Source organism: Leiobunum rupestre, chromosome 5 (assembly GCF_980474605.1).
Source record: "Leiobunum rupestre chromosome 5, qqLeiRupe1.1.hap1, whole genome shotgun sequence".
Classification (NCBI taxonomy): domain Eukaryota; kingdom Metazoa; phylum Arthropoda; class Arachnida; order Opiliones; family Sclerosomatidae; genus Leiobunum; species Leiobunum rupestre.
Genome location: NC_143388.1, coordinates 23,283,888 through 23,300,197, shown reverse-complemented (window position 1 = coordinate 23,300,197; position 16,310 = coordinate 23,283,888). Strand labels below are relative to the sequence as shown.

General features: G+C 36.4%; 1 protein-coding gene across 6 annotated transcripts in view; it reads right to left on the bottom strand.

The window, feature by feature from the left end:
* The window catches only part of SLO2 (slowpoke 2), a 231,383-nt gene that overhangs the window by 37,110 nt on the left and 177,963 nt on the right, over window positions 1-16,310 (bottom strand). For 5 of the 6 annotated variants that reach the window (XM_090175921.1, XM_090175918.1, XM_090175917.1 and 2 more), the window contains 4 exons: window positions 3,934-4,013; window positions 2,812-2,911; window positions 809-910; window positions 675-723 (listed from right to left, as the gene is read on the bottom strand). In XM_090175921.1, the coding sequence (XP_090032047.1) occupies window positions 675-723; window positions 809-910; window positions 2,812-2,911; window positions 3,934-4,013 (331 nt within the window). Of the gene's footprint in view, window positions 1-674; window positions 724-808; window positions 911-2,811; window positions 2,912-3,933; window positions 4,014-4,191; window positions 4,355-16,310 lie in introns of those variants that run through there. The other variant, XM_090175922.1, reaches the window with a different exon arrangement.

Sequence of the window (16,310 nt, the reverse complement as noted above, 5' to 3'; positions counted from 1 at the left end):
GCTTTCAAAAGACCGGAGTTACAATCCTTCATTTTGTATTTTTATTCTAGAATAATTTATAACGGTACACCTTATTTTTAAAAAATAACGCGAACCACCCGTAAGAAATCATTTCGCGGTAATTCTGCTCTCGTAAATTATCTTGCCTTAAACGCACTCTCGCAAGCTCAAAATTTGTGTTAGCGTCGAGTTCGGGACTACTTATTTTCTTTCAATTTTTTCCATTAGATAGTAGCGGCAATGAGAGCAGCGGAGGTTTCTCTAACTATGCTGTACAGCCAAAGGTAGCGGAGAGAGGATTTTCAGCCCCTGGAGTGGCTGATTTCTAACTCTTTGGGGCATATAGTTCATTCCTTCCCACATATACTTTTACTCTAAGTTTCGACTTTCGCAATAAAGATTGAAGTGAGATTGGAATAGCTCGTAGCACGCGTCGCGATAGACTCCATCGCCATCTCTTTTTCATAAAAGAACTAAATGTGAGAAAATTCAGCTGGCGAGAGTGCGTTTAAAATGACAATTTCCTAATTCGTTCTTATTGGTTTAATAACTCGTGTAGTTCTCTCTGAGTATACCGTGGCTAATGAGAGAGTGGAATATTCATGGGTTAAATACATTCATGGTATAAATACATTTTTGCTAAAAATAAGACTGAGTTTGGAAAGGAATCTTACCTGAACTCCCCATAAAATTAAGGGTCTATCAATCCACAGTACCGCATTCCTGAAAGATTCGAAAAAATGATTACCAGACATACCATGGTACTGAAAGGCTGGGACATTCTTTAGTGACGAAACTGGGTACTGACCAATTGATATGTCCATTGGCAGGTCTAGTACTAAAATTGGGTAAAATGGAATCGTCCGTGCTGGTACTACCGCTCGTCGAGTTTCCCCCCGGACATCCATAGCTGAAATGACAATGTTGTTTGCTCAATTATACAGACACCTAATCGTACAAGCGTAAGTCTATAATATTCTTCCGTAAGTTTATCACTTTCGGGAATATTTTACTGAGAGCTAGTAACGGATTGACGTCATCACAAGAAGAAAATCTCCCCCTAGCGAGGCAGTGTTAAAGGCGAAGTGTGACGAAGCCCATAATGCAGTCTGGTTTGTGAAGAATAGTAAGTGTCACACTTACGTACCAATATTATACACTTATGGTATTATTAAAAGGCTGTATCGTATCTATCGGGTGCAAAGTATTATTTTTAGAGGACTTCGAACTAAGTTATTAGGCCTAAGAACTGCTCTTTGTCTAGACGGAAGCGAACAAACTTAGCAATGGTCCCCATCTTGTTATTTTTATGGGTCTATGAAAATGACTAACTGATAGCCTAGTTTTTCGTGCTGTTTGATTAATTTAGGTTAAAGTTAGGTTATTTTCAAGATTAAATTAGGTACTTTGGCTGAAAAATTACTTTCGATTACTAGAGGATATTTGGAAACGAATTCACGTGATTTAAAAAGTTAGAAGAGCACTAGAATTCTAAACCATTTCTAAATCCGCTTCCCTTCTATAAAGTTGATGACGCTTTTTTCGTCACGGAGTGACGTAACTTACGTTATATCCCACGAACAAGGTTTCATTGAAGGAAATGTTTTTATGGCATACTTAGGAGTAATTAATGTTAAATCTGGTACAAATTCTCCCTTTCACGTTTCTGGGGGTTGCTCAACCTGTCTATGGTTCTAAGAAAGACGCCGCGAGGCTCTAAGAAAGACGCCGCGAGGCTCTAAGAAAGACGCCGCGAGGCTCTAAGAAAGACGCCGCGAGGCTCTAAGAAAGACGCCGCGAGGCTCTAAGAAAGACGCCGCGAGGCTCTAAGAAAGACGCCGCGAGGCTCTAAGAAAGACGCCGCGAGGCTCTAAGAAAGACGCCGCGAGGCTCTAAGAAAGACGCCGCGAGGCTCTAAGAAAGACGCCGCGAGGCTCTAAGAAAGACGCCGCGAGGCTCTAAGAAAGACGCCGCGAGGCTCTAAGAAAGACGCCGCGAGGCTCTAAGAAAGACGCCGCGAGGCTCTAAGAAAGACGCCGCGAGGCTCTAAGAAAGACGCCGCGAGGCTCTAAGAAAGACGCCGCGAGGCTCTAAGAAAGACGCCGCGAGGCTCTAAGAAAGACGCCGCGAGGCTCTAAGAAAGACGCCGCGAGGCTCTAAGAAAGACGCCGCGAGGCTCTAAGAAAGACGCCGCGAGGCTCTAAGAAAGACGCCGCGAGGCTCTAAGAAAGACGCCGCGAGGCTCTAAGAAAGACGCCGCGAGGCTCTAAGAAAGACGCCGCGAGGCTCTAAGAAAGACGCCGCGAGGCTCTAAGAAAGACGCCGCGAGGCTCTAAGAAAGACGCCGCGAGGCTCTAAGAAAGACGCCGCGAGGCTCTAAGAAAGACGCCGCGAGGCTCTAAGAAAGACGCCGCGAGGCTCTAAGAAAGACGCCGCGAGGCTCTAAGAAAGACGCCGCGAGGCTCTAAGAAAGACGCCGCGAGGCTCTAAGAAAGACGCCGCGAGGCTCTAAGAAAGACGCCGCGAGGCTCTAAGAAAGACGCCGCGAGGCTCTAAGAAAGACGCCGCGAGGCTCTAAGAAAGACGCCGCGAGGCTCTAAGAAAGACGCCGCGAGGCTCTAAGAAAGACGCCGCGAGGCTCTAAGAAAGACGCCGCGAGGCTCTAAGAAAGACGCCGCGAGGCTCTAAGAAAGACGCCGCGAGGCTCTAAGAAAGACGCCGCGAGGCTCTAAGAAAGACGCCGCGAGGTTCTAATAAAAAGTAGCTATTTGTATTTTTTTCAAAAACTAGACTTATGTTTGTTGTACGTACCATGTCGCCGTTTCAGGACCCGTATCTTGAACAACTCTGAAGACATAAAGAATGCAAGCCACTAATTTTATCACCAAGTTGAAAATTCGTATCCTGAGACCTAAAGAATGCAGATTAAAGCAAAATTTAAAAAAAATCCGAACACAAAAATGTTAACAATTTATTGATTATTTTAGCTAATTTAATGCATTTTTAAACAATAAACGCTTATTTATAGAAAATATTCAAAACTACGTAAATTAGAAATGCATAAATCTATGACAGCTGTTTTTGAATCACAAATTTATGTTACATGATTTCGCTTAGGATTAAATTTTAAATATTTAAATATTTTTAAAAAACTGCGTTGTAATTCTGAAACAAAATCATCGCGAAATTCGATGGTTGCTCGTAGCGTCGAAGACATACGTCATAAATAAACCCCGCCTCGGAACGGCGACAGTGACATTATTTCACGTGATAAAACACCACACGACAATGCGAAATAATCATGTGACCACCATGGGCGTCTTACAAGGAGACATCCCGAAGTGTAACCCACCGATTTTGTTCAAACTCGGGGGATTGGTAGACCTTCATGTATCATGAAAAATCCTAAAGGGAATTTATTCAATGGGCAACCGTTTTGCCATGGCAACGAAAAATGTTTTTGACAACACAAAATATTAAATTTTCCCATTGAAAATAACATGGGATTTTGACCTCAAATTGATCAAAAGTTGATCAATTTTGATGTTTTCTTTATTAATTTTTATCATTTTTTTAAATTTTGGGCATTTTCGAAATATTTAAATTTGTTAAAATTTTTCACAGCGGGGGTCCTAGGAATCGGTCAGAATCCCATGTTATTTTCAATGGGAAAATTTCCATTTATTGTTGTCAAAAATATTTTTCGTTGCCATGGCAAAACGGTTGCCCATTGAATAAATTCCCTTTAGGATTTTTCAAGTTACACGAAGGTCTACCAATCCCCCGAGTTTGAACAAAATCGGTGGGTTAAACTTCGGGATGTCTCCTTGTTAGTGTTATGGCCGACCTCAGCGCGTTACCATGGAAACGAACACCAGCCACACACCCTCCGAGCAAGCTCCGAATAATGTTAATTAAAAAAATCTAGCTTACTCGATCTTTGATTCTTGATAAAATATAACTGAAGTCTTTCTTTGAGTGTATTTTCGTTAACGTAAAATTCGACACGGACCCTGTAAAGATAAATTAGAAAACGAATTTAGAAACTACTTGAAAAATGGCCGTGTACAGACGCTATCGCCCTGGGTCATCTTGTTCGTCGTATAATATCAACACGAATTCCCTTTTCTCCACGGATGAAAAGATAGAAATTTGTAATTAGGGAAATCGGCAAGTTCTCCGGTCGCTTACCCGAAGGGCTTCGAGGGGCTATCAAGAAGGAAAGCCCACTCGAATTCGTTAATTTGGGGACTCTCTATCAGCAACGAATATACCATTCTCTCGGTTAACAAAACAAGTGAATTTAAGTCTTAAATAATCGATTTTAATAAAAGCCTGGCCCGCTGATAACCATCGATGTGTTCTCGACACAATCAAAGATTGAACTGATTTTTTTACCAAAAAAAATAAAACTAAAAAATCACAGTAAAAAAATTAAATTGCGATAAAATGTGAAATTTAAAAAAAATTAAATGGAAATATAATATGAAACTGTTTAATATAAATCTTATCATCATAACGCTAACTGTAATTTTTTCTTTCCTTTTGGTTATAATGTTTATATAGAGTTGTGCATTCTCCATTTTTTTCCCTCCCTCCTCTTGAGGTTTTACTTTTATATTTATACATATTTTTACTGCTTTTTGTGTAATTTATATTTCTTATTTTTCCCCTATGGAAGTGGGGCACAAGTCGCTAGACGACTTAGCTCCAGAAACCCTGATTATTGTATCTACTTTATATATCCAGTAATAAATTGAATTGAATTGAATTTAAAAAATATTAATTTGAGATAAAATCATTGGCTTGGTTTAATCACGGCCAACTTTGATCTCTCGCGCTACAGCGGCCATCTCATTCGTTGACGTTGCTGTGTTAACCTATGAGCAAAGGATGTGTATGACGTGAGCGCCCCTAGCGGATTATTTTTAGAATAGTTTTAAATTGAAGTCAATGTAGCGCGAACAGCGCGTGATCAAAGTTGGCCGTGGTTTAATAAAGTCGTAACTCTAACTTAGATTACGTTTGAGTTACGACTTTATTAAACTAAGCCAACGATTAATATGGAATTTAAATAAAATAAAATGTGCAATTTAAATAAAATAAAATGTGCAATTTAAATAAAATAAAATGTGCAATTTAAATAAAATAAAATGTGCAATTTAAATAAAATAAAATGTGCAATTTAAATAAAATAAAATGTGCAATTTAAATAAAATAAAATGTGCAATTTAAATAAAATAAAATGTGCAATTTAAAATATTATTTAAATTAAATGTGTAGTGAAAAGGTTGTAGGAGGTTAGATTAAATTTGTAGAGATTAAAGCGACGTCTACCTTCCAAAAAGTTCACCCGTTCACGTTTCGGAAGGGTGGCTTAAGCTATCAATTATTACAATAACCACTATTTAGTGTTTGCACCAAAACATCACCAATTGATACCCAATTTGAAACATCTCAGAAAGTATGTTGAAATTTTAAAACATCTCAGAAAATATGTTGAAATTTTAAAACATCTCAGAAAATATGTTGACATTTTAAAACATCTTCGAAAGTATGTTGAAATTTTTTGTATAGCAACGACAGTTATTGCTTGAGACACAACCAATATTAATAGATAAGTCCATTATGAAAAGGGATAAAAAAACTAAACCTAAACAAATTTGAAGAAATTTAAAAAAGTTTTAAAAAGTTTATATTATTTCTTTTACAGAGATAATTAGCTTAATTGGACAGCTAAAGAATAAATTAAATTAAACCAAAATCAATAGTTTAAAGTGACCTATTGAAATTATAGATTCACTTAAGAAGTGACCGTAGCAGAATCAATATCGTATGAAACACGGAAGTTTACAACGTCAGCAGAGACCCCAGTGCCACCAATCGACACTTTTTACAAGTACCGGTACTAAGAGAGTTCTTTGGAGCCGTTGTAATAAAAATCTCGAGGGCTCCACCCAAAAGGAGTTCTTGATGGTTCTACCGGTACCTTTTGTCTTAACATGGCCCATCGCCAAAGGCCTCCAAAAGCTAAGAACTTACAGACTGTCTATAAAGACACGTATAACGACCAGATATCGAAGTCGAAGGCGGACCAGACCGCGATCTATTTAAGCAATTATACCAAGTAACGGTCCGAATAGTAAAAACTAAAGATTGAGGGCGACTTGTACCTTTAGGGTGTCGCCAATTACCGAGTCGTGATTGGTAGAGCCATTACCTGGCTTTGGCCTACTTGTTAGAGCTCTTAAGTACCGAAATAGCGTCTCCCAACCTGGACCTTTCCATCGAGACGAAAGGATGGCTCACCGCAAAGAATTGGCGGTTCACAACCCAAGATAATGAGGAGCTCGAAGAAGAGTGCCAATACGTCAAAGCCCACACAGAGACATCTCCGTGTGGTCATTTTCTCGACCCATCTTATTAAACCGTCGAAAGATGGCGGTAATGAGGACGTAAATACGATTTTAATGATGACGAATCGGAAACTAATCGGTGCCCCCCTTTTTTAGTCATTCCAACTTTATCTAAGAAAAATATTAAAAATCGATCTTTGGATATGGATTTTATCTAGGTAAAAATAGCGGATATTTTTAACTTAAATGCTGTAAAACTCGCAGTATGAAGTATTTTAAAAGCCCTATACACCTCGTCTACATAGACGAAACACTACAACTTACGTTACAGAGGACAAACTACTAGTATATCCCACTTTTGTTTGGTGAATGACCAGGTGGCGGTGATGGCGATAAATACCAGCGAAAATGAAGTACATTCACATAGGAATCCATACCTCTACTTGGAATGCTTATCTTACCATATCGCGTATGGTAAGATCACTCTGACGGCTTTGGCCCCGCCTACGAGAGAAAAAATCACCTCTACGCGCGCTCCCCTCTCACGTTGTTGTTTGTTAAGTTAACATAGTGACGTCAAAAAACCCGTCAGCCACACCGAGATGAAAATCGGCCACGATAAGCATTCCAAGTAGAGGTATGGATTCCTACATCACAAATGAAGCTAGTGTTTATAATAGCCAAATTTACGTTCTGATTCAATAATTTGTCATTTATCGCCGAAGTAAACGCCAGTTTTCATTTATAAAACGTTTTAATTTTCTGAAAGTTACACACAGCGCCAAGTTCGCTTGTGGCAAACGTGCGAATTACGCAATCAGGTCGATAATTTAATAAGGTATCAATGAGGTTTATAAGGTTCTATAAATTGATAAACGTTAATACTTTACAGGGTTGGCTGGTTTAAATAATTGGGGTTTTTTAATTAACTAAAAATTATTCCAAAATGTTTGTACATTTTCTTACCGAAATGATTACATTTCTAAAACATTTACAAGGTGACCACATTTCCTATATTTTCAATACCTTCCTATAAATTCCTGGTCACCCTGCATTTATACCAAATAAAAAATGAAACTAAAACTAAAACTTCGTTCTGATCACGTGATACTTTTAATAATAATCATATTAATTTTCAGTTGATTTGTAATATGTATGCACGGTTAAACAAAAGCGAAAAACAGATTAAAAGTAAAATAAAACAGTGTTTAAAAAAAACCTAATTTAAACAAAAAAAGTTTTCTTTTTTTGGTTTTTATTAACAAAACGGGTTTTTTCCAACCGTGATACTTTATGGATTTAGTAAAAAATGTTTGCAAAAATCAATATTCTACCAGTACAATGAAGAAAATATTCATTAACAATTCAACGTTTTACAATTCATTACTCCTACTTACAACGTTTAAGCGCTACCACTAATTAGTTTGGGTCATTAGCGGTTAAAGGATAATCTTATTTTAAATAGCTACGTTAAAATTAAAAACGTGGTCGTTCATTAAAGAGCGTATACCATTAATTAAGCGTTTGGAAACTACCGAATTACCATTAACCTTTGAAATATTACATCGCGTACTTAAATTACTATTTTACTTTAGGTCGTAGAGTCTTTGATTTTATGGGAACCAAATTAAGTTTAAGACCAATGAAAGCAACGTCGATTACTCGATGTAATGGTTTTTACTTTTTAGACTTTTTTTTAAGTGTGTACATATTCGGGATAGCTAACCAACGTTAGTCAAACAAGCTTCTAAGTTTTCCAATACACAAATATTGTAGCCTTTTTTGCATCATTTTAAAACAATGTCAACTAAGCATTATGAGACTGAATTCTAATAGGCATAAAGCCAGTGTCACTGAGATAAACAAGTTGGACAAAAAGACAAAATATAGTCCGGCGTTCAAGTAGCTATCTACATTCGTGAAACAAAAAAACACTATTTTAATTAATTAAATATTAATTTAAGCTTTAATATTAATTAAATATTAATTTAAGCTTTAATTTTAATATAATATTTATTTAAACTTTAATTTTAATTTAATATTTATTTAAGCCCTAATTTTAATTTTTACTTAAATTTTAATTTAATATTAGTTTAGAAATTAATTTTCATTCAATTTTAATTTAATATTCATTTACGAATTAATTTTAATTCAATTTTAATTTAATATTCATTTAAGAATTAATTTTAATTCAATTTTAATTTAAAATTAATTTAAGAATTAGTTTTAATTCAATTTTAATTTTAATTCAATTTCAATATAATACTCAATTCAATTTAATACTCAATTCAATTCAATTTAATACTCAATTCAATTCAATACTCCATTTTAACTAAATACTCAATTTTAATTTAATACTCAATCTTAACTTAATACTCAATTTTAACTTAATACTCAATTTTAACTTAATACTCAATTTTAACTTAATACTCAATTTTAACTTAATACTCAATTTTAATTTAATAATTAAATTTGTCAGCGTTATCTATGATGGACCTGACTAAAAAGAGAGGCGAAAACGACAGTCCGTAAGCCTTGGTCCCCGAAATTGCCGGGCTCGATATTACTGTATCGATTATGTATATCAGAAAGGCTAAAGGTGAAATATGAAAGGCGGCGGGTGGTCTTGGCAACTATTAAATTATTCATCACTTTCGTTGGGCTCTCCTGACAGCGTTAATGGCGCCCCCTATCCACAGGAGAACGCCGCAAAAAATGAAGAGGAAGTGCTTTTAATTTGAAGTATCCTCACTAAGCGTTTTTTAATTCCATTTTTATGGAAGGATGAGTTTAAAGGGAAAGTGATACTTTGTTGAACTTTGGAGATTACTTCAAAAGGGCTTTCAATAAAAACCAAGATAGATAGTATGTTATTAGAAACTCCAGACATAAGCTAACTTCATTCCAAAACCAAATTGTAACTTAAGCCAATTCTAACGGTTCATGTTCAGTTTCAATTTATAAGATCAGGATTTTCTATTAGCAGATGTTTATGTATACATATCTAGGCTATAAAAATTAAATATTCAAGTTGAAGGCAGTTTTCAATGGGTGCTTATTTCTGGCTTCAAGCCAATTCCCCAAAAATATAAATAGGAAATTCAGCTGCCCGAGAAGCGAGAGCCAAAGCAAATCCAGGGACCCGGGACAGAACACATATACTAACGCTTCTAAACGTAGCCAATTAAAAATGGTCTTATGATAATCAGCTAGGCTAATACCCAAGGAACCACCTTAGGCCTAAGTCATCAAGCGACTTTTGAAGCCATTAATTCAGGTGGCCGGGTTACAATGCGTAGGAGGGTGGTGGCCAGCCCTTCAAGCCGCGCGAGCCAACAGCTCCCTACACTAACTATTACCGTTAACCTCAACAAGTTTTTATGGAAGGGGAAACCGAAGAGCTCGGGGGAAAACCCCTTAAACAAGCGGGGAGAGAACTTGCAAACTCAACGCGGAAGGAGTGGTTCCGAGTTTTCACCCAGTGCCACAAGCTGGGTTCGAACCCGGCTCCTCTTGCTGCGAGGCGAAAGTGCTAACCACTCCGCCACCCCTGTTGTTGCTAAAATAGCACAGAGCCAACTTTAGTGTTTCAGTAAAGGGTAAAAAAATATACATCCAGGGTGTCCTATATGTGTGCAGTCCATTGAAATTGATTGTGAAATTCTTCAGCATTTATTGCATGGCAGTCGCTATACAGCAGACATCTTTTACCCTCGGGCTTCCGTTGAAATCCAACGTTAATTATATCAAAAGACAAAATTTCAGCCAGAGGTATATTAGATTTAATAGTAGCGAAACCGGTCTACTGTTGGAATCACTAGCTGAAATTTTTACCTTTGAAAGGGAAAACAATTTGAACTTTAACTAGATTCAATCGGGGAAAGAGCGCAATAAGACCAAAATAACGATCCTAATCAGCAAAAATCGTCGAGGGACTGGGTTTCTACACTGCTTCGACAAGAACCTTAATTATTCATCGAACAAAACACAAACACGAAATGATAATCTAATTTATATGTCCTAAAGTTTGTTTGTCGGTCTATCTATTTGTCTGTTGGCCTGTCTATCTGTTTGACGATCTGTTGGCCTGTCTGACAGTCTGTCTGTCTGTTTGCCGACCTCTGGGCTACGTTCAGCGGGACTCAGCGGACTCAGCGCTGAGGTCAGCGCTGAGCGTTGAGCTTACTGTACGCTTTTTTTAACTTCCGGTTTCTACGTCATGTTGCTCAACGAAGTCAGCGGTCGGAAAAGCAGGTTTTTCCGTTGCTCATCGGTTTCGTGACGTCATTCGACAAAGTTAAAGGAGGGGTAGCAGACGATATTTTGTTCGTTAAGTCAGCGAACTAGAAATCGTTCAACAACTTTTAGATTTTTGTGACGTAGCGTTGATTAAAAGAACTCAACGATAACTCAGCGGTTTTTCTCCGTTGATAGTTGCTGAACGCAGCCATTGCCTTGTCTGTCGGTCTGTCTGTCTGTCTGTTTGTTTGCCGATCTTTTGGCCTGTCTGTCTGTTTGCCGATCTGTTGCCTTGTCTGTCAGTCTGTCTGTCTGTCTGTTTGTTTGCCGATCTGTTGGCCTGTCTGACAGTCTGTCTGTCTATTTGCCGATCTAGTGCCTTGTCTGTCAGGAAATTACTGCGAATTGAAAAGTTTCCATTCCGTCTATTCCCGATGAACAATATCCATTCAAATATTTTTATTTCAACCATTCCAATTCCAGAGGACATAGTTTTCTCATTCCGTTGCATTTCCGATACAAAGAATTGAGACCAGATTGAAAATCCATTCAAGACCATTCCCATAACCGAAAGTAAGATATAAAATATGATTCCCGCCGTGGTAAAAGGTAAAAACCGTATCAAACTATGTACAATCAGTGGCGTCAAAAATATTTTGAATCAAGGGACAACGTAGCTTCGCAAATTTAGCTCGCGCCCGGTTATACCCAGAGTCGAATTCGGCGGAATTTTGTCCAGGGGCCAACTCTCAATGAAGCAAGTTCCGAATTGACCAATTGAATTTACAAGTAACAGTATTCCATAAACATTAGACCGGTTAAGCTAATTAAATTACATAATTTAAATTAAAATAAATATTCACGGAATCAAATATGCACGAAGCCTTAAAACATTTTTGATTTTGATATTTGGGAAGTCATTTTAAGGAAATAACTATACGAACTATTAATCACTTAACCCAAATTAATTTCTAATTATTTATTAATTTATCTGAATATATGAAGGACTGACTGAGACTGTAATTAATATTTTCGATTGTAATAATTTTGGCAATTCAATTTGATACAACAATAAACATGGAGTGTCATAATTTACAGAACTGTTCCGGTTACCAACCAAACAAAAATAAAATAAAATCTTTTATGAATAATCATTCCAAGTTTACTTACAATTAAAATAAACTCTAACCGATTAAACTATAAATTCAAGTTATTCAACTGCTTTGTATAATAGTAGCGTACTAAAGGCACGCCAAAACTAATGATTCTGTTCGACGGATGACAGTTTAATACATGGCCACAACCAACAGAAAAGAACTTAGTTGAGAGGGTTAAAGTTTACAGCGACGGGCAGACGATTCCCGGATGTCGTAAAGGTGGGAAATTATAGCCCGAGTAGAGACACGGCTGGTTCGCTTGAGCTGTGTGTCGGAGCATTAGCGACAATGCTTCCCTTTCAGACTATTCCAAAAATATTTTTCGCATAGCTTAATAATGATAAGCATTATTAAAATTCAAAAGGGGTATTAATTAAATGTTTAAATTTTTTTATTGTGAATTAAAGGATATGAAACAGTTGAAACTTATCATTATTAAAATTAAATTAAATTACTGGCACCTTTGACAAATTCACCCTTTAACTCCTCTACCATAGAAGTTTAAAAGAAACTTTGCTGACTAATTTAGCCGTAAACCTCGCCTGTTTGTCGTGCATGTAGTTATTCCATTTTGGCCCCATAGAAATCAAATGCCCAAATCTTGGTGGAGCTATTTATGATATCTGACAGTCACGTCAGTCAGACACTCTTGCGAAGTGGAATATAGAGCAACATTGTTGTATTTTAGTTCTACTGATACCAGCAGTTTCCGAGGATAGCCCGAGCTCCTAAAGAGAACTGATTAGCCCTAAAGGGCGAAACCGGTCTATCGTTGGATTCTCTGGCTGAAATTTAAACTTGGGTATATTTGTCCGAACGTCGGATTTCGACGGCTACCTGAGCATAAAAGTTGTTTGGTTAATATCGAAACGCCATGCAATAATTGTGACGAATTTCACTATAAGTCGCCATGGACCGCTCACATTTAGGGCAACATAGTTATATATTTGTTCTACATATTGATGAAAATATGTCTAAATATATCAAAACTATAATTCCAAAATGACAACAAAATGTAATATTATTTTCTCAAATTACCTTTTGGCACGCAATTCTGCTTGTAGGGCGTTTCTCAAGCGCAACAAGGATTTTTAAATTAGTTATCGTTGTATAGAATAATCAATATAAATATTTTATTGGTAGAAATATTTCAAGCAACTTCGGGAAATATTTTCATTCATAAAATTATTCGAAAAACACTGTATCACAGATTTAAGAAGTTGAAATGTAAAATTTCAGTGTAAAAAACAGTTTGTCAGTAAAGCATTTCTGGGACATTAACAGAATACAACAGTATATCACAGATTACAGAAATAGTTCTATAATTTTTACAGAAACAGTCAAACAGTTGTAAAAAATCTCCGTAAGATATACAAAAAAGTTTCTCAGTGTGTAGATCAATATATGTCTGAATATGTCATAATATCTTAAACTTGTAGATTATCTTCAGTTTTGGATCATGTTTTAGTGTCCTAAACTTACAGATTTTTCCTTAGTGTCTTAAGATATGCGAATATAAATTGCGCCTTGCAATATAACTTAACTAGCTGTGATCCTAACCAAAACAATTTATACCTTTTAATATATTTAATTCGGTTATGTACTGCACAATGATTAAGGGGTTTTATTCCCAAAGGACACCAACATTAGCATCAAATGACCACAAAATATAAACATCTAATGTAGCGCATAGACATTCGATTCGGTTACAAATCCTAAAAATAGGAGCCGAGCACGAAGGTCATCTAAAAATGGTAACTTTGAGCCGCTAAAGTAAGACCCGCCCAGTCAGGTTTCAAAGGTTGGAGCATTATTATAATAATGTGTGTTTGTTTATTCTAGTTAGGTATCGCTTTCAGTTCCTATACTTAGAAGGTATTCCAGATAGTACTGAGTCTTATGACAAATGTGGGCCAACAGATGTTTTGCACACAGAGCTTAATGATAATTTTCAAGACAAAAAATAGGACACTAAAGTCAAATTGAAATTTATCGATTTGGCGAAGCGACTTTATCCAGAGTGTAGCCGCGCTGTCATGCTCGTAAAGGTCAAAAGCCTATTTTAATTATAAATATTACGATACCACTTTTATGGATTTTAATGAAATAAACCCGTTTTATATACCGCCTTTTCGACGCCCTTTGCTGCAGCCTTACGCAATTTTTGCGTCTATGATAAAGCGTGACTGAGTGCCTAATTTTTCTATCCAATTTATTTATACTTAGGGATAATGACTCTTTTGAGTCGATCAGTGGGCACCTTGCCGTGATGTAGGTTTTAGGGAACCAATGATATACCCGGATGATTTGATTTAAGGAGAGGAAACATACCGGAAGTCCATGAATTGGATTGGAAGAAAAATTCATTCTCCATAAATATAAATAAATATATTCTGGTTACATTCAACTGTCATAAAATGTTTCCAAAAATTAAATTAGGTGATCAAAATTAATATTTTTATTTCTATTGGTCACAAAAATCAACTAAAGCGATCGCACTGAGCAACTCGGTTTGTAACTCACTTTTCAGGAACACTGAAAACAAGCATTCTAATAAACGAGTTTAAATATAGCGAAATTTTAATGTTAAGTATTTACACAATAAAGGCAAATAAGCCGAAATAATCAAGAACGTATTTAGTTTACGGAGAACAGAAGAGTCTACGTTCCAAGCATGTTAGCATGATTTAATAGCTAATGTAAACTGTTAATTTTTATTTGTGGGTAGTATAAGACCCAAAAGTGTGTCAGAACGGTATAGTAGTTAATGAGAGTTTGTCGCAAAGTAAAAAAGGGAAACGAAGAGGGGTCGGAAATACGTCATCAAAATCGAGGTACTCCAGCGCCGCCGAGTGAGGCGTTTTAGAACGTATGTCTATTCCAACTAGTAGGTTATGTAGTCTATAGTGTGACTAGGTCTCACTAGAAATTTTAATAGGCGCGAAGGTACAGCTGACACACTTTTGGGTCTTATGCTACTTTTGGTAGTATCTACAGTGTAGAAAACAGAGGCTGCAGTTGCGGCCTAAATACATTCTTGATTAAAAGAAATTCGATCCTAAAAAAGCAGTAATAAAGAATATACATCATATCTACGTCATAATAATAAACAATCAGATGAAGTTTCCCTTAAGCCCAATAAAACCCCGGATCTGCGGGTAGCTGTCAGGGCCAAACTGAAGGCTTAATTATTTTGGCTTTTTATTTTTACGATTACGAGAGTGTTGTATAAGGCTTCGCTGAGGTAGCTTAGCCCTGAGGACACCTTCCATCAAAGGCCTGGCATATTAATTCGCCGGCAGATATTAAAAATAGAAATATTCCAGCGTCTAGCAATTACATTCTACAAAGGCTTCGGAGCAGAAATTATGGAGGCGACATAACGCCTTTAGCGCCACCGACGGCGGCAACCATGTTTGATTAGGGTTTTAATCTTTAAAATAATAAATTAAAAATTGATTAACTATAAACAGAAGTAAATGAACCGAAGTTATTGAAATAGCGCTCAGAATCGGAGGACATTTTCCTTATGAAAATGATGAGAAAATCGATTCAAATAAAAGCTAATTTCCATCCCCGTCTTTTGACGCGATACATTGCACTTGGAAATTGTTGGTATAGCTATTTCTATGTATAAAAAATGGTTTCATAAAAACAAAAATTTTTTTGGCCTAGGAGCGCGCAAAATTTCAAATTCGAGGTAAAAATGTAATTTCATACGGAAAACACCTCCAACATGGGGAGTATAGCAGTCTGATATTTACTTCTGCTATAAAGCGTAGAGACTATGCACGAAACCGGAGGTTAATATTGTCAAAAGAATATAATAAAACACTTACCATAAGTAATATACGAAATTGGGGTGGCGGAATGGTTAGCACTTGGTCTTATGGTGCTGCCTTGGGTATAAATATAACACTTCGATATTATTTCGACGTTTTTTTCTTAATATTTAGTTACTACGGACTAGTGCTCGGATTTCGATTAATTTTTATCCATGAATGACATTTTATATCGATAAAAAGTTAAAAACATTAAAAACCCTTAATAAGTAATTTATGTTTAAATTTTTTATTTTTCCGATTTGCGGAAAATGTTCCGCATTTTATTTTTCCGGAAAATTAACAACACTACTAAAAATCGTCTCAACGTAGTAATTCTCCCAAAGTAGAAATTACATTCTTAAAATTATCTGACCTTTCCCTGACCTTAAGTTCCATTTACCCAAATAATTTACTACATGTAGTTCTTAAAATTCAACGACTTTAAGATACATTATATCCTTTTCAGTGACTTTTCCAGGTACTGCACAGGCAGCCCCGATCAGTGTAGATCAATTTGTAGTGAGACCTAGCTTTAATGAACACAATCTACTCTCCCACAAATTTATCCCACGCTAAATTAAACTATTCGTTTGTTCTGGTGGAGATAATTACTATACATCGTGAACTATTCGTCAAGGTCAGAGCATTGGGACTACACTTTGGACAGCTCCTCAAAATAAAGTGTAAAGAGAGTTAACTGATAAAATCGTATGCTTATCGATTTTTAGAAAACA